The sequence below is a fragment of the Salvelinus alpinus genome, chromosome 30, assembly GCF_045679555.1.
Source record: "Salvelinus alpinus chromosome 30, SLU_Salpinus.1, whole genome shotgun sequence".
In the NCBI taxonomy this organism is placed as follows: domain Eukaryota; kingdom Metazoa; phylum Chordata; class Actinopteri; order Salmoniformes; family Salmonidae; genus Salvelinus; species Salvelinus alpinus.
The window spans coordinates 36,180,480-36,207,930 of record NC_092115.1 but is presented as its reverse complement, the minus strand read 5'-3'; the positions used below and the strand labels follow the sequence as shown (position 1 = coordinate 36,207,930).

Here is a 27,451-nt window from a genome sequence, read left to right as displayed (position 1 = left end):
CAAGAACCCGATGATCACTCTGACAGAGCTCCAGACTTTCTCTGTGGAGATGGGAGAACATTCCAGAAGGACAACCATCTCTGCAGTACTTCACCAATCAGGTCTTTATGTCAGAGTGGCTAGGCGGAAGCCACTCCTCAGTAAAAGGCACATGACAGCCCGCTTGGAATTTGCCAAAAGGCACCTAATGGACAGTGACCATGAGAAACAAGATTCTCTGGTTTGATGAAACCACGATTGAACTCTTTGGCCTAAATGCCAAGCGTCATATCTGGAGGAAACATAGCACCATTCCTACGGTGAAGCATGGTGGTGGCAGCATCATGCTGTGGGGATGTTTTTCAGCGGCAGGGACTGGGAGACTAGTCAGGATCGAGGGAAAGATGAACTGAGCTAAGTACGGAGAGATCCTTGATTAAAAACCTGTTCCAGAGCGTTCAGGACCTCAGACTGGGGCGAAGGTTCACCTTCCAACAGGACAACGACCCTAAGCACACAGCCAAGACAACGCAGGGGTGCCTTTTGGAACAAGTCTCTGAATGTCCTTGAGTGGCCCAGGCAGAGCCTGGACTTGAACCTGATCGAACATATCTGGCTTTGCAGCGACGCTCCCTATCCAACCTGGCAGAACTTGAGAGGATCTGCAGAGAAGAATGGGAGAAACTCCCCAAATACAGGTGTGCCAAGCTTGTAGCGTCATACCCAAGAAGACTCGAGGCTGTAATCGCTGCCAAAGGTGCTTCAATAAAGTACTGAGTAAAGGGTCTGAATACTTATGTAAATGTGATTCTTTTTATTTTTAATATAAATGTACGAAAAATGTATACAAACCTGTTTGTGCTTTGTCATTATGAGGTTGTGTGTGTAGATTGATTAGGGGGAAAAAACGAATACATTTTAGAATAAGGTTTTAACATAACAAAATGTCGGGGGAAAAGTCCAGGGGTCTTAATACTTTCCAAATGCACTGTACATGTAAACAGGAGTAATAGTGTCCAGTAGCAGTATGAATAGATACTTGGGAATGTCAATCAATAACCAATGGATAGCAACATAGTGGTAATCATTTAAGCAGCAGTGTAGGTGTGAAGGGGGGCAGTAGTTGACACTATTGAACACATTACAATATCTACACAAGACACCATTGAAGAATGTTTTTTTCTCAGTCATGTGAACTCGTTATCAAAGATATTTTAATTTATGTAGCACCTCAGCTCCTTAAAACACCAGTCGTAAGACTATTACTACCAACCAGCATTTACAACAGGAGACAGTATTTTAGGCACACCCTGACCCACCGTCATAGAAAACGTAACTGCTCTCAGAGCTCTCTTGCCATATTTGGCTTGCTTGCTGCTCATTTCCGAAACGATGTCCAATCGTTGTCGAGGAGCACGGTCCCCTACCAAGCGATTACACTACACTGGAGTGACTCAATGGTCAGTCTGTCCCCATTTTACTGTTAACAAACATTAAATTAATTCACTGTTCATCCAAGAACGAACTATTCAACTTTTTTTCTGTGCCAATAAAAGCTATTTAAAACCCAATTCTTTATAATTATAACAAGACAATATTCTCAATTCATGACTTTTTATTCCACATTGTATTTGTCGTATATTTGTATTTTCTGAAGTGCTCAAAAGACAGGCATAAAAATAGTATTATGATAAACTATTCATTCAGGTCTAACATTTGTTTGAACCTTTTCACAAAATGTTATTAATGTAAATGTTAAGAAAGTAAGGCAGTTTTGTGTCAGTCCTAGTACACAAACACCTCTGGGTCAATCCTCGCACAAGGTGTGTCAATAAAGCAATGTCTCGTAACGTTATTGTGTTACATTGTACAACTTGTCGCTGGTGAGAAAACTCAGTGCTAGACTTGGTCTATATACATACTAGACAATGTCAGAACTCGTAATCGATCAACAGGCATTGCCACTGTTTGTTGGCCGTAGACACCACTAGCCTATTTATTCCACGAATACGTTTATTTTTCTTGTCGCCATTCTGTCAGGGCGCAAAGACGAAGAACACGCCCCTTATAGGAGCTGCGTTTGGTCCCATAATGAAAAGTCTCTCACTCAAACCGCAATGTCTTATGGCTGTTCAGAACGCCTGGAGCTGCTGCGTCAATATGAGTTGGCACCCGCTGTTAACGTGGTCCATGACCTTCTGTTTGAGCAGTGCCAGTTCGTCCCGGAGCACGTTGGCAGAAGAGACCAACTCTGTGTGTTGGGTCTTCAGGTTTTTGACCCTGTCCTCCAGCCTCGATATCCTCTCCAGCTTCCTTTTCCGGCATTTAGACGCGGCCACCCTGTTCCTCATGCGCTTTCTCTCGGCCTTTATCCTCTCCTGGTTCTCCATGTCGATAGGAGACATCGGAGGGGTATCGCCGCTCATCTCGGGCACCGTCTGGGGCTCCTCCTTGAATGGCTGTAGCCGTGGGTGCTGGGCTGGCAGCTGGGTCTCGATGTGGGTTTGGGACGGGACGGACGTATAACTGGCGGAGGAGTGTCTGTCGCCGGTAGGTGCCGACGCAGAGCTGACAGCCCGATTGAAAAGGCCCAAGTTTGTGTATTCCGGTGGCTCGGGGCGCACGGTGCAGCTGTAGGGTATAGGACTGTCCGACACAGTAGAGGCGGATGCCATGTCGTTGGAAGCATTCGTCTGAGAGTCACAACTGCCATTAGGCATATGCTGTTGATAATGAAGCTCCGCGAGCGCCCTCACGAAACCCTCAGCAAAACCCTCTTGCTCGTCGGTGATGTTCTTGGGACAGAGGAACTGAGTTGGGGTCGGAGTCGTCAAACCATTGCAGGACTGGATGATGAGCCTTTCCAATTCCGGAGAGGCCAGTTTTAATAATCCCACATCAGGGGACGTCAGTATATCGATAGCTTTCGCCCGCAGATGAGGTTTAAACATTTTAGGGTCGTTGAGGTTCAGTGTCATACTCTGCTTCATACTATTCGGGTTAAACCCATGATATCCACCCACTGCGCCTTGCTGACCATTTAACGATTCGTCATAGAATGTAGCTTCCATCTTGGTGGGCATCAATTGACTGGTCTTTATCTCGAAGATAGTTGTTGGGAAAAAAATTAAAGCATCAAATGTTGAAATTGCAATAAACAATTTGGAGTGATAAACTGCAATCCGATGTCCTCAATCTTTTGACAGTTTTAGGACAAGTAGACTAATGTTCGAACCTCAAGTCGGAGGATAACTTTTGATGTCCTAAGTGGAAACTTTTCTTGAGGATTGATAAAAAGAAGAATAGTATCAAACAAAAAATATTCACTTCCTCAATCGATATGCGTCTTTGTTTCAATGAAGAATTTTTTTATTCGATTTGCCTACTGAAATGAGGCTTTTCTTTTCTAAGCAGATGTTGTATCTCACTCGATACAATGTACTTTCTAGCACTTCCAACGTGGAGACGAACTTTATCCACTTCTATGCTGCTGCTATACTGAAAATAACAATGATGTAATTTCTAAGGCTTCCTATTGGTTTGAGATGATGTGATGGGCGTTACTTTTTGTAATGACATGCACGTTGCGTTGACAACCAGCCATGTTCCCGCCTCCCGCAATGGTTGATGGGATTAGGTAATGCAGTAAAAGGAGCGGTGTCCTCTGGGATTACGTATTGTTTTTGAAAATATTGTTACCCGCTCTATTTCGTAACCCAATCTTAATCATGTTGACTAGATTTCCTTTTGAATAACAGCTTTCACAATATTTGCTTTCCTTCTTTTGCTCTTTGATTTTGTAGGTGGAAGCGTGGCAATTTGGCACCACAGTCACCACACAAATTATTGGCACCGTTGATGAAGATTAGCAAAAAAAAGCGATATCAAATAAATATTTCAAATAGTGAGCTATATTTCATGCATAAAAATTGGGATTTTTTTTTAATACTAACACAATTACTCAGAGAAAGATATGTTTTTTTTTAACAAGCAATTTTAAAAAAATCACAAAAGATTAAAAAAATCACAAAAAAATCACAAAATTCACAAAAAGATAATTATTGGCAGCCCTGTTTTCAATACTCCAGCACCTTTGTGAGGATAATGGCACATCCTTTTTCTAAAATGTTTATGAGATTGGAGAACACATTGTGAGGGATCTTAGACCCAGTGCTATGGTCAGATGACATGAAAATAGAGCTCTTTGGTCACACACACCAGTGATGGGTTTGGCTTAAAATAATGGAGGCATATGCAGAAAAGTACCTCATACCTACTGTAAAATATGTGGTGTATTTTTTTTTCACACCTTTATTTAACCAGGTAGGCCAGTTGAGAACAAGTTCTCATTTACAACTGCGACCTGGCCAAGATAAAGCAAAGCAGTGTGACACAAACAACACAGAGTTACACCTGGAATAAACAAACGTAAAGTCAATAACACAATAGAAAAAGTCTATATACAGTGTGTGCAAATGGCGTAAGGAGGTAAGACAATAAATAGGCCATAGTAGCAAAGTAATTACAATTTAGCAAATGAACACTGGAGTGATAGATGTTATGGGGCTATTTTGCTTCCACTGATACTGGGAACCTCGTTAAATCAATGGCATCATGTACCAGGACATTTTAGCCAAAAACCTGGTTGCCTCTGCAACTTGGCCACAAGTGGATCTTCCAGCAGGACAATAACCTCAGGCACACATCCAAATCCATAAGAAATGGTTAATTGACTATAAAATCATCATTTTATCAGTCTCCGGACTTGAACCCATTGAAAACCAGTGGTTTGAATTGAAGAGGGCAGTCGAAGATATCAAGGATCTGGAAAAATTCTGTATGGAGGAAAGTCCTATGATTCCTCCCAATGTGTTCTCCAATCTCATAAAACATTTGAAAAAAAGGCTCTGTCGTTATCCTCCCAAGGGGAGGGTGCTGGAGTATTGAAAGCCAGGGTGCCAATAAGTATTAGGCTACTTGTTAAACAAAATATCTTTCTACTAGCAATTGTGCTATTATAAAATAATATAATTTTCTCGATATGTTGAGCATACGATATAGCTCAGTATTTTAATTATTTATTTGATTGTCTTTTTTGCTCATCTTTATCAAGGGTGTCAATCGTTTTGGAGGTGACTACTTCTGGTGTGTGTGAGAGAGGGAGAGAGAGAGGGGGCCGAGGGAAGGGGGTGGCTCCCCCTGTTTTTTTGTTTTGCTTTTCAGGTGATACTTTCTGCATTGGTTATATAGGGGAAGGAAAATGTTCAAATGAATATCAAATAGAACATTGTGCCTCACATTTTAAGGGGTGCTTCAAGTACAGGTATAACAAGTAGGCATCTGCCAAAATAAAGGAAACACCAACATAAGGTGTCTTAATTTGGCGTTGGGCCACCACGAGACAGAACAGCTTCCATGCACTTTGGCATAGATTCTACAAGTGTCTGGAACTCTATCGGAGGGTTGCAACACTATTCTTCCACAAGAAATACCATCATTTTGTGTTTTGTTGATGGTGTTCAATTGGGTTGAGCTCTGGTGACTGAGATGGCCATGGCATGTGGTTTACATCGTTTTCATGCTCATCAAACCATTCAGTGACCATTCGTGCCCTGTGGATGGGGGCATTCTCATCCTCAAAGAAATAGCCAAAATAATGGCCTGCCCAGCAATTTTATACATGACCCTAAGCATGATGGGATGTTCATTGTTTATTTAACTCAGGAACCACACCTGTGTGGAAGAACCTGTTTTCAATATACTTTGTATCCCTCAAGTGCTTCCATTATTTTGGCAGTTACCTGTATGTAGCAACAATGTGTTTCTACACTGTAATTACATAGGTACTACCATGCAAATACATATCCTAGGTATTAGCATTACTGAATGTAAACTCTCTAACTAGGTTTTTCATTATTTTCCTGAATAGATGGAAATATGTCTTATGATCTGTCTGTAATATGCAATGTGTGGAGAAACTCCTTACAGTTCCAGTAGAGCTCTATGGGCCTCAGTGTTGCTCCTCAGTCTCAAGCAAACTCATGGACTGATAGCACTGTTATTGTCTCTGTGCTCTGTCCTTGCTGTGAGATCAACCCTGAGATGACACGCTTGTCTTCAGGTTGCCTTGACAGCGGAACAACAACCACCATTTGGAGATATTGACACCTTTAGTTGGAATTCCAGATTGGAATATTTTGGAAAGTCTGTTCCTTCTGTCACGATAATGATACTATAATGGGTTCAACAACAACGTTCCAATACCACAGTCATGCACACAGTCACAGGGACAGATCAAACACACATAAGCCAAAAAAGAAAAACACACCTGCATTCTCTGTATGGAGCTAGTAAGACTTGAGACTGGTCTCTCAGCGGTCTCTTTGCTGAAGATAAAATAGGTTTACACATATCCCCCAGCACGCTGCTGTGTTTATTGCTGTAACTGGGAATTTTCCCATCAGCCTTCAGCTGACCTGGCCATACTTCCTGTTCCTCTGTACCTGCTTCCTGTTCAGTGGCCTGATGGGTAACCTCTAGATAACACCATCTTCTTCCCCCTGGCTCAGCCAGCTGCTTCCACTGCATGGAGGTCTATTGCCCGATGTCCAACAGATGCATATGCGCTTTGTTTTGCTGGATGTCTAGTCCACATTTTCCGTACTTGACGCACATGTGCTTCGCTTTTCAACTACAGTAGCTAAAAGTTAGCTTGTTAGAGTCTGTGACTGTACTTCCGTTTGTACCACCGCGCGGTAAAGCAACCCACGATTTGAAAATATTGAATGCATGCAGTACACAGAATGCACCACAGCCTATTGCGGCACCCCAACGTAGGGTTGCGGACTGCTTCATTGACAATGAATGACTTCCGCCGGAACGCAAATAGTTTGATGCATCTGGAAATGAGGCGTAATCAAGAGTTTAGACCCAGACCCAGCTGCCATAAGCTGTTCTTTGTTGGAAAGTGATGGATCCTAAGCCCATGAAAACACACTCTTCCTGTCTGTGCTCTGCTCTATCCAAAATGTGGAGAGTGCCCTTTGCATTTGTTGTTCATAAATAGAGGAAAGTTAGATTACCCACTCACTCACTCGTGTGTATGTTAAACATGTCTACAGTGTTTGTTAACGACCATCTGTTTCTTCCTGTCCTGCTGCTATGTTTTCCTCCATCCTCTCCTTCCTCTATTCTCTCTCCCCTCTATTTATGTATGACCCAAACACAGCCTGCTAACTGTACACTGCTTCTCTGTTTCCCCTTGGCTTTAAGTGTTTATACTTTAAGAAAATAACACAATAGTAAGATACTGTATTCGCCCTTGTAGTATTGGCAGGGTCAATAGGATTGTCTTCCAATTCTGACTGAATGTTTAAAAAAAAAATCTGTTAGACTCTAATGACCCTGACTTGTTATTATCACCCATTTCTAAGAAGTGTATGCCTTTTTTTCAATTGAGGCCAATACCATTTGAAGGTATAATTTTGGCAGAGCTTTTTTTATACATATAGATTCGTTTCCTGACATCCTCACTTTAAAATAAGGCAACAGTAAACATGTCACCCCCCATGAATTATGCAATGCCCCCCTTGGGCCAATCAGTGTACTGTTGTAAATGAGAATTCTCTATGGCAAGATGCTTCATTCACCCATGTTTTGTCAAAATCAGGCCAGCGGTGTCTGAGATATCGTGTGGGTTAGCTAGACTCGTATCCCTGAGCATGTAAGCCAAATTTCAGCACTCTGAGTCAAACAGATTAAGACATATTGAGTCTTAACAGTGTTTGCAACATGTGTATCAAATTGTGTTACAATACGAATATCCTTGACGGATTTATATGCATTTATAAGCCAGACCACGCCCACGTGAGTGTTTAATGGTCAACAGCGACCATGTTATTTTAGGTACTAGTCTGGAAAATATTGTGTTGAGAGACTTTTGTTCATAGATGACACGTCAAGTTTTGTCCAGATCAGTCATTTGGTGCCAGAAGAGTAGCATTTTAACAAAATTCAAAAAAATCCATCATGGCAGACCTTATGGGTCCCTGAGGCAAATTTGTTCCTTGTGAGGAGAGGGAGCTATGTACCGAATTTCAAAACGGGGCATTTGACCTAAAGTCTTTAAATTCGGCACATTTAGTGGGCTAATGTAATTTCAGATTTGTGTGTGTAGGATAATGAGCTGCCAGTGTCGCAGACTCACTGTTTACGAAGCTGACCAAACCAAAGAGAAACCTCTCTGGACTGGGGTGTAATTAAAACAAGATTTTCTATTGGACAAATTCAGTTAAGTCCCTCCCTGTTTTGTTTCTTTTATTTCTGTTTAACTTCTTATGGCTGCAGGGGCAGTATTGAGTAGCTTGGATGAAAGGTGCACAGAGGTGCCCATAGTAAACTGCCTGCTCCTCAGTCCCAGTTGCTAATATATGCATATTATTATTCATATTGGATAGAAAACACTCTGAAGTTTCTAAAACTGTTTGAATGATGTCTGTGAGTATAACAGAACTCATATGGCAGGCAAAAACCTGAGAAAAAATCCAAACAGGAAGTGGGAATTCTGAGGTTGGTCGATTTTCAACACAGCCCCTATTGAACACACAGTGGGATATGGATGAGTTTGCACTTCCTACGGCTTCCACTAGATGTCAACAGTCTGTAGAACGTTGTCTGATGCCTCTACTGTGAAGTGGGGCCGAAGGAGACAGGAAATAGTCAGGTCTACCATGACCTGGCCATGCTCTGACCATGCGCGTTCACATGAGAGGGAGCTCTGTTCCATCGCACATCTGAAGTCAATGTAATTCTCCGGGTGGAACTTTATTGAAGATTTATGTTAAAAACATTCTAAAGATTGATTCAATACATCGTTTGACATGTTTCTACGGACTGTTACGGAACTTTTTGACATTTCGTCTGCTTTTAGTGAACGCGCTTCCTGACTTTGGATTTGTTTACCAAACACGCTAACAAAAATAGCTATTTGGACATAAATGATGGACATTACTGAACAAAACGAACATTTCTTGTGGAAGTGGGAGTCCTGGGAGTGCATTCCGACGAAGATCAACAAAGGTAAGTGAAGATTAATAATGCTTTTTATGAGTTTTGTTGACTGCACAATTTGGCGGGTAACTGTATGGCTTCCTTTTGTGGCTGAACGCTGTTCTCAGATTATTGAATATTGTGCTTTTGCTTTTTTGAAATCTGACACAGCGGTTGCATTAAGAACAAGTGTATCTTTAATTCTATGTAAAACATGTATCTTTCATCAAAGTTTATGATGAGTATTTATGTTATTTGACATGGCTCTGCAATTTCTCCGGATATTTTGGAGGCATTTCTGAACATGGCGCCAACGTAAACTGAGGTTTTTGGATATAAATATGAGCTTTATCGAACAAAACATATATGTATTGTGTAACATGAAGTCCTATGAGTGTCATCTGATGAAGATCATCAAAGGTTAGTGATTAATTTTATCTCTATTTGTGCTTTTTGTGACTCCTGTCTTTGGCTGGAAAAATTACTGTGTTTTTCTGTGATTTTGCGGTGACCTAACATAATCATTTGTGGTGCTTTCGCTGTAAAGCCTATTTGAAATCGGACACTTGTGGGATTAACAACAAGATTACCTTTAAAATGGTATAAGATACATGTATGTTTGAGGAATTTTAATTATGAGATTTCTGTTGTTTGAATTTGGCGCCCTGCACTTTCACTGGCTGTTGTCATATCATCCTGTTAACGGGATTGCAGCCATAAGAAGTTAAGAAACGTTTCGCAACAGAATCGTCTGAATGAATACACACATGCCTTGGTATGCGAGACCACAACGACGTACCCTTTTTGGCCACTAATGCGTTAAGTTGGAAATCAGAACGTTGTCGTGGAAGTTATCAACATAAATTGTGAACTTCGACGTAAAGTAATGTTTCAAAAAAGTTAAAGTTTCCCGTCGTGGTGTCCCTGTTTAAATCAAATGTTTAGAGAGTCATGTTTTGCACAATAAATTGTAAAATGCAGCAGACTGAACGGAGACCGAAATTATGGTTGAAACTCCACACAAAACAATTTGATCACTCACCATAGTGCAATAGTTTTGGTATTTTTACACTCTATCAATGAGTCTCTACATATGTTTATACGTTTTAAATAAATGTTTGGGACCATAACCTATAAAAAACAGATCCTGACTTACCCTAGTAACCTTGGTTAATGATTTCTCTCTCTCCTGCAGGTGTTGTTCATAGTTGAGTCAGGTCCAGTAGAGTGGCACTATGTGGGTGTGGGGACAGCCAGAGTGAGGGCTGCTCTGGTCACCAGGGAGGGACAGATGAAGACTACTGCAGAGGAGCCTGTCACCATCTGGGAGCCTCACTCAGACCATTATGTCCAGTCATCCACTGACATCTGGTCTAAGTGCTGTAGCACAGTTAGGGTAGGTGTTAGGATATTCTGATTAATCAGAGTAATACACAATTCATTGGTATACAGCCTGAGATATTTGTGTGCAAAATCGTTGAAATTTATACCGTACAATATAATTACATTTGAACTTTCTCTACCGGTTGTCTGTGCGGTTTGTACTTTAGTTTCCCTGGTAGGTATGGTTAATCAGACTAGTGTTCAGGCTATTTGAGATTGTGTAGGTATGACTTAAGTGCTCTGCAAAGGGATGTATTCTCTAGGAATTTCTGTCATTATTGGCGTAGATTAGTATGACGCTTAACTCCAAGGCCTTTATGGATACTTATTGCCGTTTTGCAAAATGTTGTCCTTATATTCAGCAGCAATACAAAACCAAAGCATAAACAACTGCCACGCCCTGATCTGTTTGACCTATTCCTCTCATTGTCTCCACCCCCTCCAGGTGTCGCTTATTTGCCCCAGTGTCTATGCCAGTTCATCTTGTTTGTTAGTCAAGTCAACCAGCGTGTTTTTCCAGTATTCCTTTTGCTATTCTCTTTTTGCCAGTCCTCCCGGTTTTGACCCCTGCCTGACTCTGGACTACTTTCCCGCCTGCCTGATCATCCTGCCTGCCCTGACCTTGATTCTGCCTGCCCTTCGGTACCTTTTGGACTCTGAACTGGTTTTGACAGTTTTGCCTGTCCACGACCATTCTCTTGCCTTCCCCTATTGGATTAATAAATATTGTAAGACTCCAACCATCTGCATCTGGGTCTCGCCTTGTGTCATAACAACATGTTTCGAACACCATATTCATGTGACAGAGGGTGACCCAGGGAGTGCAGAGGAGCCAGGTCTGAGGGGTGGGTTTTGATGCTATCTGTTCTATTGTGGTCCTGAACCAGAATTTCCACCCTGTAGCCATCAACCAAGATGGTGAGTGAGAGAGTGGTGAAAAGTAGATGGATACCCGCACTAACACTGTTGAATGCTCATGCAGTTTTATTGAGTGCAATGTTTCAACTTGAAAGTCTTGGTCAAAATGTCTCCTCCTCCTCTGTTGCCCTGTGTGTAGGTGAGGCTGAGTGGAACGTGGTGATGTGGATGGACGCATCACCAGCACCGGCCACAGGGTCCTGGGCAGGGTTGGAGGGGTGATATCATCAGAGATGCAGCCTCCCAAGCTGCTCTGGCTGAAAGCAGTCAGAGGTCACCCATTATAAGTCAACAGACAGTTTTAATGGTGGACTCTGCTGATTGGCTAGTTTTCCTAAGTGATGTTTGTTTATTGCCCTGACGTTTTAATGTAATTTCCTCCCTACCCTTAATTCTTTGGTCAGAACATGAGAGAGACCTGCTGGTGGGACGCCACCCACTTTCTGGACCTTCTTGACTTCCTGTCCTGGAAGGACACAGGTTCTCGGGCCAGGTGAGCTATAGAACAGGAGGAGAGAGGGGTAGGATGGATTTTGGCAGTGGGTTTGGTTGATTATTGGGGAGGGTGTACTCTGTATGTGTGTCTAAATGATGGTGTGTGTGTGTGTGTGTGTGTATTTTGACCAGACAGTGTGTGCAGGGCAATTCCACCGTAATGGAATTACACTTTGATTCAGTTTTTTCACTGAATCAAAGTGCCAAACAAAAATAGTTGATTTCAAAGTTTAACAAACCATACAACTCTATGCACAATGACTACTTTTAACAATTTCCACTGAAAAATGTACAAAAACTAATTTAGTGGAAGAACTGTGCAGATGCAAACTTAGGTAACAGAATTACGGTAAAATATCTCAGTTTTTCATGCGACCACATTTTCTCAAAACTGTCAAATATCTACTCCAAATTAAGAATAAAAGATGTCTGCATTAAGAATGAGGGGTCAGCGATGACATGACACCTTGAGTTTTGATTATTATAATTTTTGGGGTTATTGAGCTACAGTAAGTGAAGTGGATTTACACCCGGTAACGAAATGACGGTAACAAAATGACATCATGGGTCCCTGATCTGTACTACAAAGAAATGCATAATTATGGATATGTTTCACAAGTTTGGACATCACAGTTCAGCACAGTAGAGTACAGTGCAGTACAATAGAGCATAGTAGAATTCAGTACACTACTGTAGAGTATAGTTTTGTACGGTACAATATACTCTACTACACTGTACTTTTCTTTACAGTATTGTATTGGACTGTACTCGACTGTGCTCTACTCACTGTACTTTGCTATCCAAACTTAAGAAACATACGTCTATGGTAGGTTCAGATTTGGTCCGGTCCATAGGTGGACGTTAACATCAAAGGCCAGGGTGAACAGACCAAATTGTAACTACTTTTCAACGTCCATGGACGTCCGGTGTCGGTTGGTGCTAAGTGGTTGAGGATGTTGGTTACAGTAAATATTTACATTACATTTAAGTCATTTAGCAGACGCTCTTATCCAGAGCGACTTACAAATTGGTGCATTCACCTTATGATATCCAGTGGAACAACCACTTTACAATAGTGCATCTAACTCTTTTAAGGGGGGGGGGGGGTTAGAAGGATTACTTTATCCTATCCTAGGTATTCCTTAAAGAGGTGGGGTTTCAGGTGTCTCCGGAAGGTGGTGATTGACTCCGCTGACCTGGCGTCGTGAGGGAGTTTGTTCCACCATTGGGGTGCCAGAGCAGCGAACAGTTTTGACTGGGCTGAGCGGGAACTGTACTTCCTCAGAGGTAGGGAGGCGAGCAGGCCAGAGGTGGATGAACGCAGTGCCCTTGTTTGGGTGTAGGGCCTGATCAGAGCCTGAAGGTACGGAGGTGCCGTTCCCCTCACAGCTCCGTAGGCAAGCACCATGGTCTTGTAGCGGATGCGAGCTTCAACTGGAAGCCAGTGGAGAGAGCGGAGGAGCGGGGTGACGTGAGAGAACTTGGGAAAGTTGAACACCAGACGGGCTGCGGCGTTCTGGATGAGTTGTAGGGGTTTAATGGCACAGGCAGGGAGCCCAGCCAACAGCGAGTTGCAGTAATCCAGACGGGAGATGACAAGTGCCTGGATTAGGACCTGCGCCGCTTCCTGCGTGAGGCAGGGTCGTACTCTGCGAATGTTGTAGAGCATGAACCTACAGGAACGGGTCACCGCCTTGATGTTAGTTGAGAACGACAGGGTGTTGTCCAGGATCACGCCAAGGTTCTTAGCACTCTGGGAGGAGGACACAATGGAGTTGTCAACCGTGATGGCGAGATCATGGAACGGGCAGTCCTTCCCCGGGAGGAAGAGCAGCTCCGTCTTGCCGAGGTTCAGCTTGAGGTGGTGATCCGTCATCCACACTGATATGTCTGCCAGACATGCAGAGATGCGATTCACCACCTGGTTATCAGAGGGGGGAAAGGAGAAGATTAATTGTGTGTCGTCTGCATAGCAATGATAGGAGAGACCATGTGAGGATATGACAGAGCCAAGTGACTTGGTGTATAGCGAGAATAGGAGAGGGCCTAGAACAGAGCCCTGGGGGACACCAGTGGTGAGAGCACGTGGTGCGGAGACAGATTCTCGCCACGCCACCTGGTAGGAGCGACCTGTCAGGTAGGACGCAATCCAAGCGTGGGCCGCGCCGGAGATGCCCAGCTCGGAGAGGGTGGAGAGGAGGATCTGATGGTTCACAGTATCAAAGGCAGCCGATAGGTCTAGAAGGATGAGAGCAGAGGAGAGAGAGTTAGCTTTAGCAGTGCGGAGCGCCTCCGTGACACAGAGAAGAGCAGTCTCAGTTGAATGACTAGTCTTGAAACCTGACTGATTTGGATCAAGAAGGTCATTCTGAGAGAGATAGCAGGAGAGCTGGCCAAGGACGGCACGTTCAAGAGTTTGAGAGAAAAGAAAGAAGGGATACTGGTCTGTAGTTGTTGACATCGGAGGGATCGAGTGTAGGTTTTTTCAGAAGGGGTGCAACTCTCGCTCTCTTGAAGACGGAAGGGACGTAGCCAGCGGTCAAGGATGAGTTGATGAGCGAGGTGAGGTAAGGGAGAAGGTCTCCGGAAATGGTCTGGAGAAGAGAGGAGGGGATAGGGTCAAGCGGGCAGGTTGTTGGGCGGCCGGCCGTCACAAGACGCGAGATTTCATCTGGAGAGAGAGGGGAGAAAGAGGTCAAAGCACAGGGTAGGGCAGTGTGAGCAGAACCAGCGGTGTCGTTTGACTTAGCAAACGAGGATCGGATGTCGTCGACCTTCTTTTCAAAATGGTTGACGAAGTCATCAGCAGAGAGGGAGGAGGGGGGAGGAGGGGGAGGAGGATTCAGGAGGGAGGAGAAGGTGGCAAAGAGCTTCCTAGGGTTAGAGGCAGATGCTTGGAATTTAGAGTGGTAGAAATTGGCTTTAGCAGCAAATAGAAAATAGAAAGAGAGGGGTTGCATGAGTAGGTATCTTAGGAGTTGGGAGAGGTGACATTAACTGGAGAGTGAAAGAAATAGTCAGCGAGAGAGAGACAGGAAAATAGGGAGGGAGGGATTGTCAAGACTCAGACTTGTTTTAACACTCTTGATTTGACCTCCAGACAACAGAAAGAGAAAGAAAACAGTTATGAGCTGAACATAACAGTATGCCAGTGGAAGGGAGGACAGTAACAGGTGACCCAACTGTGGTCTGTGACCAAGGATTGGAACCGGTTCAGGGAACAGAACCGAAAACCAGAAAATAACTAAATTGAGTAACAGAACCCGAACTGAAAACAAAATAGATCTATACTGTTACGGAACAGAATTGTTATTTTAAAAGTACGGGAACCGGTTATTTACGTAATTTGGCGTTTCGGGCAATTTTTTTCCATAGTCAATCGGTCATAGTCAATCGATCAATAATATAATAATACTCTTAGGAAAAATGTTTATTGAATTTACAATCTGTAGAAACTATGAGAATAGACAGGTTCAGAACTTTTGTGAAACATCACAGCACAGTTGAAAAATATATGGCAAATAGTATACCACTGGTGCTTCATATTGCCGTTAATCTATAGATGAGCTTAGAATAGAGATCTAGATGTTAACTGCACGTTTCTGTGAGCAGTTCTGTAGAAGCTACTGCAGGAGTTTATCATCACCTGGTCCAGTCACCTAACCAGACCTTGGCCATCTGGCTCTGTTTAGGCAGTTAAACTGCTCACGAACTTCGGCTTCTGTCTCCTGCCATGACCTCAGCCGATAACACATTGGGTCGAAGGTGAAAGGTTGAAGCACTCGGTGCGGTTCTGACTGTTTACATATCAGAGTGGTGTGCACTCTGCTCCTCCACCTCTGTTTCCTCCTTCCATGGCCGCGGGAAGATGTTTTGGGTTAGGTGTGCTGTCAAACAAATGTGACAGCCTTGTCAAATAAATGTGTTCTTGGTGTTAAAAAAAGAAGCAGAAGCCTTGTGCACAGCTTCAATGGGCAGGTTATGGCAGGAACAACTAAGTTTTTTTACATCATGTGTTTTCTGTTTTCCTAGTGAACTTTCAAAATGTAGAAGTGGAAATGTCAAGTAGACCGAAGAATGAGAAATGCTTATTTTTTCACAACATACTTGGCGGAAATGTAAATGTACAAATGTTCTTGGTCCACGACGTTTAACTTTTAAAAACTTCTTAGGTCTAGACCCCTTTTTTCTCCACTTCCTGCCGGAATGACGTACCCAAAGCAAACTGCCTGTAGCTCAGTCCCTGAAGCCCGGATATGCATATAATTGGTACCATTGGAAATAAAACACTTTGAAGTTTGTAGAAATGTTAAAATAATGTAGGAGAATATAACACAGTAGATATGGTAGGAGAACATCCAAAGAAAAACCAACCAGATTTTTTTTTGAGAGACCATCCTCTTAGAAATGCAAGAGAAAGGTCATATTGAAAATTAGCTCACTGGATGCAATTCCTATGGCCTCCACAGGGTGTCAGTCTATGTTCAATGTTTCAGGCTTGTAACTTCAAAAACTAATAAGAAATAACAGTTTTAGTAGAAGGACACAGTCTTGGAAATTCGTGTTTGCGAGCGCCATGAAGACATTACGCACCGGCTAAAATCGGTTTCCTATCGAACAAACTTCTTTCAGAAATAAATATTATAGTTTATCTGAGGAGTAAATAGTAACGTATTTTGACTTGTTGAAACAAAGTTTAGGGGTAGATTTTTGGATCCCTTTCTCTGCAAGTTGAACGAGTGGATTACTCAAATCGAGGGCGCCAACTAAACTGACTTTTTGGGATATAAAGAAGGATTTTATCTAACAAAACGACACTACATGTTATAGCTGGGACTCTTTGGATGACAAATCAGAGGAAGATTTTCAAAAAGTAAGTGAATATTTAATCGTTATGTGAATACATGAAACCTGTGCCGGTGGAAAAATATTTGTGTGGCACCGTCCTCAAACAATCGCATGGCATGTTTTCGCTGTAATAGCTACTGTAAATTTAACAGTGCAGTTAGATTAACAAGAATTTAAGCTTTCAGCCGATATAAGACACTTATATTTACCTAAATGTTTAAAATCCATAATATTTATGATTATTTATTTGAATTGCGCACCCTGCAGTTTCACCGGAAGTTGTACCGCTAGCGGGACACCGATCCTTAAGTTAACAGTGTAAATAATGAAACCAAGGGGTGTTTTGTGGTTCCAGGTGTAATTGGTGCAGACATGAGGGGTTTCTGCCTACCCTGTGAGGACCAGCTAATCACATTGCGCATGGCCATGATCTGTGGAACATCTTCCTGTCACATGGCAGTGAGTTTGTTAGAACAGCTGCTGTTTTACTACAACATAATGTGGCACTTAGCAAATTTTATACAAAGCAACTTCCAGAACATTTTTTACAGAACATTTTTATAGCGCTTTTCATGGAATCTCAAAGTGTTTCAAGAGCATAAAACAAACAAGCAATATATCATGACAGGTCAACCAATACAGGCCAAGTGATGAAAAATCTGGGAAACCTGGCCTGCTATTCATACATTCATACATTCAGACTTTGAAAAGGTTTTTGATAAAGCACGACTGAAGTTTATATATAAATACCTGGAACATTTCAATTTTGGAGATTCTCATAAAATGGGTTAAAATCATGTATAGTAAACCTATGATTAAAATACTAAATACTGGCTACTTCTCAAAGTTTTAAACTGTCAAGAGGAGTAAAACGAGGTTGTCCACTATCAGAATATCTAATTATTATGGCCATCGAAATGTTAGCTATTAAAATCAGACCCAACAATAATATCAAGGGATTAGAAATCCAGGGTTTAAAAACAAAGGTGTCATTGTATGCTGATGATTCATGTTTTCTTTTAAATCCGCAATTTGGATCCCTCCACAGCCTCAGAGGATCTAGATAATTTGTCACCTCTCTGGATTACAACCAAATTATGATAAGTGTATTACGTATTGGATCACAAAAAAAAAAAAAAAAAACTTTTACTTTACCATGTAGTTTACCAATAAAATGGTCTGACGGGGATGTGGACATACTCGGTATACATATCCCAAAATAAATAAATGATCTTACTCCAATACATTTTAATAGAAAGTTAGCAAAAATAAATAAGATCTTGCTACCATGGAAAGGTAAATACCTTCTATTTATGTAAAATAAATCACCCTGATTTAACTCTTTAGTCATATCCAATTTGTAAGTCGCTCTGGATAAGAGCGTCTGCTAAATGACGTAAATGTAAATGTAAATATCCCAGTTCAGCTATTTGTTTATGTTCTTGCCTACAACTAGTGATTTTTTTATTTTATTATATGAGAAACAAATATTACATTTTTTTAGGAACAGCAAGCTAGACAATTAAATGGGCCTATTTATTTTTGGAATATATGAATTCGGATGGCAGAAATGATTAAATAATGAAGCGTTAGACCTCTCACTAAAGGCTTCTGTCATACGAAAGTAATGCTTAAATCCGAACTGATTCACTAGCAAATTAGTAAGTGTCTCACCCTGTTCAAGAAAGACCTTTTCCTTTATTCAGATTACAATCTCTCACTTTCAGTTATTTGAAAAGGAAATTATCTCCCAAATATCGCTATTTTTAAAACAAGCCATAGAAAGTCAGTTGCAATTTAAATTTAATCCACCAGAAGAGAACAAATACAACAAATATTGTGGTTAAACTCAAATATAGTAATTGCTAAAAAAATATATATATAAATAGCATAATCTTCGTAAATTATATCATAAATACGACTGGTGGAGTTATGTCAATGATGTAGCTAACTAAAACATATGGAAATGTGTTCTCTACCCAAAATTACGACCAACTAATTGCAGCATGACCGCAAAAATGGAAGAGGAAAGTGGAAAGGGGAAAAGTAAGGAACTTATCTGTCGGCCCTGCATTAAAGACCATAATTGGTTAAAGAAAATTGTTATAAATAAAAAAGTATACCAGTTTTATTTAAGGACCAAAAAATTGACAGCCGTGCCATATAGATTGCAAAAGAGTTGGGAAGAGATTTTTGACGTAGCAATTCCATGGCACATGGTTTATGAACTGATACGTAAAACGACACCGGATTCAAAGCGTATAATTTTTCAATTTAAATTATTAAACAGAATTCTTGCAACCAACAGAGTGTTATTTATATGGGGGATACAATCTTCCCAGCTCTGCATATTTCACTGCGAAGAGGCAGAGTCATTTCATCATTTGTTTTGGTACTGGATATGTAGCTTGTTTTTGGTCACAGGTCCAGGAATGGCTAAAGAATTGCAATATTTACCTGGAGCTAACCCTGAAGATAGCATTACTGGGTGATCTGAAAAGTCATAGTGAATCGATCAATAATATAATAATACTTTTAGCAAAAAAAATTATTTTCAATTTACGATCTGTAGAAACCATGAGAATAGAAAGGTTCAGAACTTTTGTGAAACATCACAGCACAGTCAAAAAATATATGGCAAATAGAAATCCAATATGGATGGTGTTAAGAGATAGATGGGAGGGGTTGAGTGGAGCTAAAGGTTGGGACTAATAACAACAAATAATAACAAGATAACCAGTGGTGGAAAAAGTACCCAATTGTCATGCTTGAGTAAAAGTAAAGATACCTTCATAGAAAATGACTCAAGTAAAATACTACTTGAGTAAAAGTTTAAAAGTATTTGTTTTTTAAAATATACTTAAGTATATTTTGCAATTACATTTAATTTTGATACTTAAGTGTAGTGAAGTAAAAGTCTTCAGAAATATACACTACCGTTCAAAAGTTTGGGGTCACTTTTAGTAAGAAATGCACATTATTTTGTCCATTAAAATAACATAAAATTGATCAGAAATATAGTGAAGACATTAACTTCTTATGGCTGGGGGCAGTATTGAGTAGCTTGGATGAATAAGGTGCCCAGAGGTGACCAGAGTAAACTGCCTGCTCCTCAGTCCCAGTTGCTAATATATGCATATTATTAGTATATTTGGATAGAAAACACTCTGAAGTTTCTAAAACTGTTTGAATGATGTCTGTGAGTATAACAGAACTCATATGGCAGGCAAAAACCAGAGAAAAAAATCCAACCAGGAAGTGGGAAATCTGAGGTTGGTCGATTTTCAACTCAACTCATTTTTTACAAAATGCGCTAACAAAAGTAGCTATTTGGACATAAATTATGGACATTATCGAACAAACAAACATTTATTGTGGAACTGGGATTCCTGGGAGTGCATTCTGATGAAGATCATCAAAGGTAAGTGAATGTTTATAATGTTATTTCTGACTTCTGTTGACTGCACAATATGGCGGATATCTTTTTGTCTTGATTGGGCTCTGAGCGCCGACCTCAGATTATTGCATGGTTTGCTTTTTCGAAATCTGACACAGCGGTTGCATTAAGGAGAAGTGGATCTAAAATTCCATGTATAACACTTGTATCTTTGATCAACGTTTATTTTGAGTATTTCTGGAAATTGATGTGGCTCTCTGCAAAATCACCGGATGTTTTTGGAACTACTGAACATAACGCGCCAATGTATACTGAGATTTTTTGATATAAATATGAACTTTACCGAACAAAACATACATGTATTGTGTAACATGAAGTCCTATGAGTGTCATCTGATGAAGATCATCGAAGGTTAGTGATTAATTTTCTCTCTATTTCTGCTTTTTGTGACTCCTGTCTTTGGCTGGAAAAATGGCTGTGTTTTTCTGTGATTTGGCGGTGACCTAACAATCGTTTGTAGTGCTTTCGCTGTAAAGCCTTTTTGAAATCGGACACTGTGGTGGGATTAATAAGATCACCTTTAAAATGGTATAAGATACTTGTATGTTTGAGGAATTTTAATTATGAGATTTCTGTTTGAATTTGGCACCCTGCACTTTCTCTGGCTGTTGTCATATCGATCCCGTTAACGGAATCGCAGCCATAAGAAGTTTTAATGTTGTAAATTACTATCGTAGCTGGACATTTTTTTAATGGAATATCTACATACTGTAGACGTGCAGAGGCCCATTATCAGCAACCATCACTCCTGTGTTCAATGGCACATTGGTGTTTTGACGGTACTGTTAGCTAACACAATCTCAACGTCAACAGTGAAGAGAACACTGGGATGCTGGCCTTCTAGGCAGAGTTCCTCTGTCCAGTGTCTGTGTTCTTGTGCCCATCTTAATATTTTATTTTTATTGTCCAGTCTGAGATATGGTTTTTTCTTTGCAACTCTGCCTAGAAGGCCAGCATCCTGGAGTCGCCTCTTCACTGTTGACGTTGAGACTGGTGTTTTGCGGGTACTATTTAATGAAGCTGTCAGTTAAGGACTTGAGGCATCTGTTTCTCAAACTAGACACTAATGTACTTGTCCTCTTGCTCAGCTTTGCACCAGGGGCTCCCACTCTTTCTATTCTGGTTAGACACAGTTTGCTCTGTTCTGTGAAGGAAGTAGTAACACAGCGTTGTACGAGATCTTCAGTTTCTTGGCAATTTCTCACACGGAATAGACATCATTTCTCAGAACAAGAATAGACTGTCGAGTTTCAGAAGAAAGTATTTGTTTCTGGCCATTTTGAGCCTGTAATCGAACCCCCAAATTCTGATGCTCCAGATACTCAACTAGTCTAAACAAGGCAAGTTTTATTTCTACTTTAAATCAGAACAGTTTTCAGCTGTGCTAACATAATTGCAAAAGGGTTTTCTAATGATCAATTAGCCATTTAAAATGATAAACTTGGATTAGCTAACACACCGTGCCATTAGAACACAGAAGTGATGGTTGCTGATAATTGGCCTCTGTACGCCTATGTAGATATTCCATTTTAAAGAATCCAGCTACAATGGTCATTTACAACATTAACAAGCACAGTTTGAAAGATATAGAAATCAAACCGGATGGACATCATAAATATATGGGAGAGGTTGAGGGTAGAGGAAGACAAGAGTTAAAAACAAACAAAATAAAACTATTGGACTGTGTCCATAAAATGTATATAGTATGTATAAGCTGGAAATACAGGCCTAAGCGTTGTTGTTCACTAGTTTGCTCCAATTGGGGAGGGTTGGAGGGTAATAAAGGAAATATATATAAAAAAGATATGTATGTGTATATGTATGTATATATGTATGTATGTGTACAGTTGAAGTCAGAAGTTTACATAAACGAGTTTTAATGACTCCAACCTAAGTGTTTCAACCACTCCACAAATTTCTTGTTAACAAACTATAGTTTTGGCAAGTTGGCATGACACAAGTAATTTTTCCAACAATTGTTTACAGACAGATTATTTCACTTATAATTCACTGTATCACAATTCCAGTGGGTCAGAAGTTTACATACACTAAGTTAACTGTGCCGAAAATTCCAGAAAATGATGTCATGGCTTCAGAAGCTTCTGTTAGGCTAATTGACATAATTTGAGTCAATTGGAGGTGTAGCTGTGGATGTATTTCAAGGCCTACCTTCAAACTCAGTGCCTCTTTGCTTTATATTGTTGTGATCATTGTGTTTACTTGATAGCTACCAACACAAATAGCTAGCTAGAACAAAGTGTTAATAAAATACAAATTCATTAGATTTAAAAGCAATACAAATAGTAGCCAGTCTTTCTCACTATGAGCGCTCTGCCTCAGCACTGCTGTATGTCCAGATGCATTTTTCAAACAAAAATATTAGCCCGATAGCTAGCTAGTTAGCCAAGCCAAAAACATGTCAGTCAATCTGTAAATCCGTGGCTTAAAAACACAAGATATATCTTCTGTCCCCGGGTGTTTCAGATCAGTCAGGGGCCCCTGATTGTCCCCGGGGTGTGGAGACCCTACCTGTCCGCCATGGTGCCTGACCTGTGGCTCAACGAGGGAGGACAGAGTGCTACTGGAAGACTGGTCAGTTCAGCTCTGCTCCGCCTGGGTCCTGCTAGATCAGGCTTATTCAACTACAGGCCCTTGGCCCCGCAGAGCTGCTGTTTTGCTGTTTTTTTTTCTCCATACCTGGTAGTTAATTGATCAATTCCTTTCACTGATTGGCCTGAGAAGCCACACACCTGGTGTCCCAGTCTCCTTTTTAGAAGGAGAGAAAGAAAACCCTGTAGTTGTGACCTGAAGTAATCAGCTACATATTCATTATACACTGACATTTTTTTGACATAGTAAGCCTTGATGACTAGGGTTGCTCAAACCAGATCCACAAAACCATACTTTTTTTTCTCTTTTTCCTCCTACCTCAGATTGACCATGTGGTGAAAGGTCATGCAGCCTACCCCAAAGCTGCAGAAGCAGGCTGTGAAAAGATCAGCTTATTTGCAGCAAAATCATATCCATCAAAACAACAACATACCTTTCACCTGGAACAGGCCCCTCATTAACATTGACTTGGCTGTAGTGGAGTGGGTCGAGAGTTTCAAGTTCCTTGGTGTCCACATCACCAACAAACTATCACGGTCCAAACACACCAAGACAGTTGTGAAGAGGGAACGACAACACCTTTTCCCCTTCAAGAGACTGAAAATATTTGGCATGCGTCCCCAGATCCTCAAAACGTTATACAGCTGCACCCTCGAGAACATCATGACCGGTTGCATCACCGCCTGGTATGGGAACTGCTCGGCATCCAACCGCAAGGCCTAACAGAGGATAGTGCATATGGCCCAGTACATCACTGGGGCCAAGCTTCCTGTCATCCAGGACCTACAGTGCCTTGCAAAAGTATTCACCCCCTTGGCATTTTTCCTATTTTGTTGCATTACAACCTGTAATTTAAATAGATTTTTATTTGGATTTCATGTAATGGACATACACAAAATAGTCCAAATTGGTGAAGTGAAATGCAAAAGTTCACTCGTTTCAAAAAATTCAAAAAATAAAAAAAACGGAAAAGTGGTGCGTGCATATGTATTCACCCCTTTTGCTATGAAGCCCCTAAATACGATCTGGTGAAACCAATTACCTTCAGAAGTCACATAATTAATTAAATAAAGTCCACCTGTGTGTAATCTAAGTGTCACATGATCTGTCACATGATCTCAGTATATATACACCTGTTCTGAAAGGCCCCAGAGCCTGCAACACCACTAAGCAAAGGGCATCACCAAGCAAGCGGCACCATGAAGACCAAGGAGATCTCCAAACAGATCAGGGACAAAGTTGTGGAGAAGTACAGATCAGGGTTGGGTTATAAAAAAATATCAGAAACCATTAAATCCATAGAATATGCCACCACAACAAACCTGCCAAGAGAGGGCCGGCCACCAAAACTCACAGACCAGACAAGGAGGGCATTAATCAGAGAGGGAACAAAGAGACCAAAGACAACCCCGAAGGAGCTGCAAAGCTCCACAGCGGAGATTGGAGTATCTGTCCATAGGACCACTTTAAGCCATACACTCCACAGAACTGGGCTTTACAGAAGAGTGGCCATAAAAAAGACAGAGCCGTTTTGCCTTGAAGAATGGGAAAAAATCCCAGTGGCTAGATGTGCCAAGCTTATAGAGACATATCCCAAGAGACTTGCAGCTGTAATTGCTGCAAAAGGTGGCTCTACAAAGTATTGACTTTGGGAGGGTGAATAGTTATGCACGCTCAAGTTTTATGTTTTTTTGTATTATTTCTTGTTTGTTTCACAATAAAAAATATTTTGCATCTTCAAAGTGGTAGGCAAACCCCCCAAAAATCGATTTTAATTCCAGGTTGTTGTAAGGCAGCAAAATAGGGAAAAATCCAAGAGGGGTGAATACTTTTGCAAGGCACTGTATATACTAGGCGATGTCTGAGGAAGGCCCCAAAAAAATGGTCAAAGACTCCAGTCACCCAAGTCATAGACTGTTTTCTCTGCTACCGCACGGCAAGTGGTACCGGAGCGCCAAGTCTAGGTCCAAAAGGCTCCTTAACAGCTTCTACAGCCATAAGACTGCTGAACAATTAATCAAATATCCACCCGGACTATTTACATCATACCGGTTGTATTTCTGTATTGTTTAATGTTACTGTGCCTTCAGAAAGTATTCATACCCTTTGACTTGTTCCATATTTTGTTGTGTTATAGTCTGAATTCAAAATGGATTAAATTGATTATTTTTCTCATCCATCTACACACAATACCCCATAATGACAAAGTGAAAACATGTTTTTAGAAATGTTTGCAATTGTATTGAAAATGAAATACAGATATCTCATTTATTCACACCCCTAAGTCAATGTTAGAATCACCTTTTGCAGTGATTACAGCTGTGAGTCTCTTAAATTAAGAGCTTTGAACACCTGGATTGTGCAATATTTGCACATTATTCTTTTAAAAATTCTTCAAGCTCTGTCAAGTTGGTTGTTGATCATTGCTAGACAGATATTTTCAAGTCTTACCATAGATCTTCAAGTCGATTTAAGTCAAAAATGTGACTAGGCCACTCAGGAACATTCAATATTGTCTTGGTAAGCAACTCCAGTGTATATTTGGCCTTGTGTTTTCGATTATTGTCCTGCTGAAAGGTGAATTTGTCTTCCAGTGTCTTTTGGAAAGCAGACTGAACTAGGTTTTCCTCTAGGATTTTGCCTGTGCTTAGCTCTATTCAGTTTCTTTTAAACCCCCCCGCAAAACCTCCTAGTTATTGCCGATGACAAGCATACCCATAACATGATGCAGCCACCAACATGCTTGAAAATATGAAGTTGTACTCAGTGATGCGTTGTGCTGGATTTGCTTCAAGCATAATACTTTGTATTCAGGGCATAAAGTTCAATTTTTGCAGTTTTACTTTGGTGGCTTATTGTTTACGAATATTTTTATTCTGTACAGGCTTCTTTCTTTTTACTCAGTCATTTAAATGTTTTACATTTGAGTAATTTAGCAGACATGCTTATCCAGAGATACTTACAGGAGCAATTAGGGTTAAGCGCTTTGCTCAAGGGCACAACAACATATTTTCACCTACCCGGTTTGAGGATTCAAACCTTTTGGTTACTGGTACAACGCTTTTAACCACTAGGCTACCTACCACCCTCCATTTAGGTTTGTATTGTGGAGTAACTACAATGTTGTTGATCCATCCTCAGTTTTTTTCTATCACAGCCATTAAACTCTGTAACTGTTTGCGGAAGTAATTAAAAAATGATGTTAAATGCTATTATTGCACACAGAGTCCATGCAACTTATTATGTGACTTGTTAAGCAAATTCTTCCTCCTGAAGTTATTCAGGCTTGCCATAACAGAGTTTGAATACTTATTTACTCAAGACATTTCAGCTTTTCATTTGTAATTTCAAAATGTTTCTAAAAACATAATACCTCTTTGACATTATTGGCTATTGTGTATAGGCCTGTGACACATCTCAGTTGAATCCATTTTAAATTCCTTCTGAAGGAACTGCATATACCTTGAAAACTTAAGACTATATCAACAATGGACTAATGAAACAAATACCAAAAGATAGTTTTTGGGTGGAGTTTCCCTTTAAGTCGTATGTACTCTGTGCCCTGGTGCCTGAACTCACTAATCTAGTAAGAGCATGGGTTAGTTTGTTTGAACTGTCTGGCCTAGTTAGAACAAACCCCTTGGGCAAACCAGTTTTTCTAGCTTGGTAACATTTTTGCTTGAAATAATGTCTGTCCTCCTGTGATTTATTAATGATCAGAGGCATTATACACAGTGGCTTGTGAAAGTATTGGGGTATGTCTCTATAAGCACATCTAGCCACTGGGATTTTTGCCCATTCTTCAAGGCAAAACTGTTCCAGCTCCTTCAAGTTGGATGGGTTCTGCAGGTGTACAAAATCAAATCAAATTTATTTACATAGCCCTTCTTACATCAGCTGATATCTCAAAGTGCTGTACAGAAACCCAGCCTAAAACCCCAAACAGCTAGCAATGCAGGTACAGCAATCTTTAAGTCATACCACAGATTCTCAATTGGATTTGAGGTCTGGGCTTTGACTAGGCCATTCCAAGACATTTAAATGTTTCCCCTTAAACCACTCGAGTGTTGCTTTAGCAGTATGCATCGGGTCATTGTCCTGCTGGAAGGTGAACCTCCGTCCCAATCTCAAATCTCTGGAAGAGTGAAACAGATTTCCCTCAAGAATTTTCCTGTATTTAGCGCAATCCATCATTCCTTCAATTCTGACCAGTTTCCCAGTCCCTGCCGATGAAAAACATCCCCACATCATGATGCTGCCAACACCATGCTTCACTGTAGGGATGGTGTTCTCGGGGTGATGAGTGTTGGATTTGCACCAGACATAGTGTTTTCCTTGATGGCCAAAAAGCTAAATTTTAGTCTCACCTGACCAGAGTACCTTCTTCCATATGTTTGGGGAGTCTCCCACATGCCTTTTGGTGAACACCAAAAATGTTTGCTTATTTTTTTTCGTAAAGCCCAACTCTGTGGAGTGTATGGCTTAAAGTGGTCCTATGGACAGATACTCCAATCTCTGCTGTGGAGCTTTGCAGCTCCTTCAGGGTGATCTTTGGTCTCTTTGTTGCCTCTCTGATTAATGCCCTCCTTGTCTGGTCCGTGAGTTTTGGTGGGCGGCCATCTCTTGACAGGTTTGTTTAATAATGGATTTAATGCTGCTCCATGGGATGTTCAAAGTTTCTGATATTTTTTATAACCCAACCCTGATCTGTAC

General features: G+C 40.9%; 2 protein-coding genes across 2 annotated transcripts; one reads left to right on the top strand and one right to left on the bottom strand.

Moving 5' to 3' along the window:
* Positions 1–1,576: 1,576 nt before the first annotated feature.
* On the bottom strand, positions 1,577–3,491 carry LOC139560352 (transcription factor Jun-like). Its single transcript, XM_071377037.1, has one exon. The coding sequence runs from the start codon at positions 3,060–3,062 to the stop codon at positions 2,112–2,114; it is 951 nt and encodes a 316-aa protein (XP_071233138.1). The 5' UTR covers positions 3,063–3,491; the 3' UTR covers positions 1,577–2,111.
* A 6,313-nt stretch (positions 3,492–9,804) lies between these two features.
* LOC139560018 (FGGY carbohydrate kinase domain-containing protein-like) lies at positions 9,805–27,181 on the top strand. Its single transcript, XM_071376521.1, has 7 exons — positions 9,805–9,822; positions 10,223–10,409; positions 11,479–11,594; positions 11,733–11,821; positions 16,980–17,130; positions 22,613–22,720; positions 23,062–27,181. The coding sequence occupies exons 1-7, from the start codon at positions 9,805–9,807 to the stop codon at positions 23,197–23,199; spliced, it is 807 nt and encodes a 268-aa protein (XP_071232622.1). The 3' UTR covers positions 23,200–27,181.
* The last annotated feature ends 270 nt before the right edge of the window (positions 27,182–27,451 follow it).

What these genes read in the sequence shown, in the direction of transcription:
- LOC139560352 (XM_071377037.1), bottom strand. Translation starts at nt 3,062, where the DNA reads ATGCCCACCAAGATGGAAGCTACATTCTATGACGAATCGTTAAATGGT.
- LOC139560018 (XM_071376521.1), top strand. An exon ending in GACACAGGTTCTCGGGCCAG is followed by an intron (nt 11,822 to 16,979) that starts GTGAGCTATAGA and finishes CACCGATCCTTA; the next exon opens with AGTTAACAGTGTAAATAATG. An exon ending in AGAGTGCTACTGGAAGACTG is followed by an intron (nt 22,721 to 23,061) that starts GTCAGTTCAGCT and finishes CTCCTACCTCAG; the next exon opens with ATTGACCATGTGGTGAAAGG.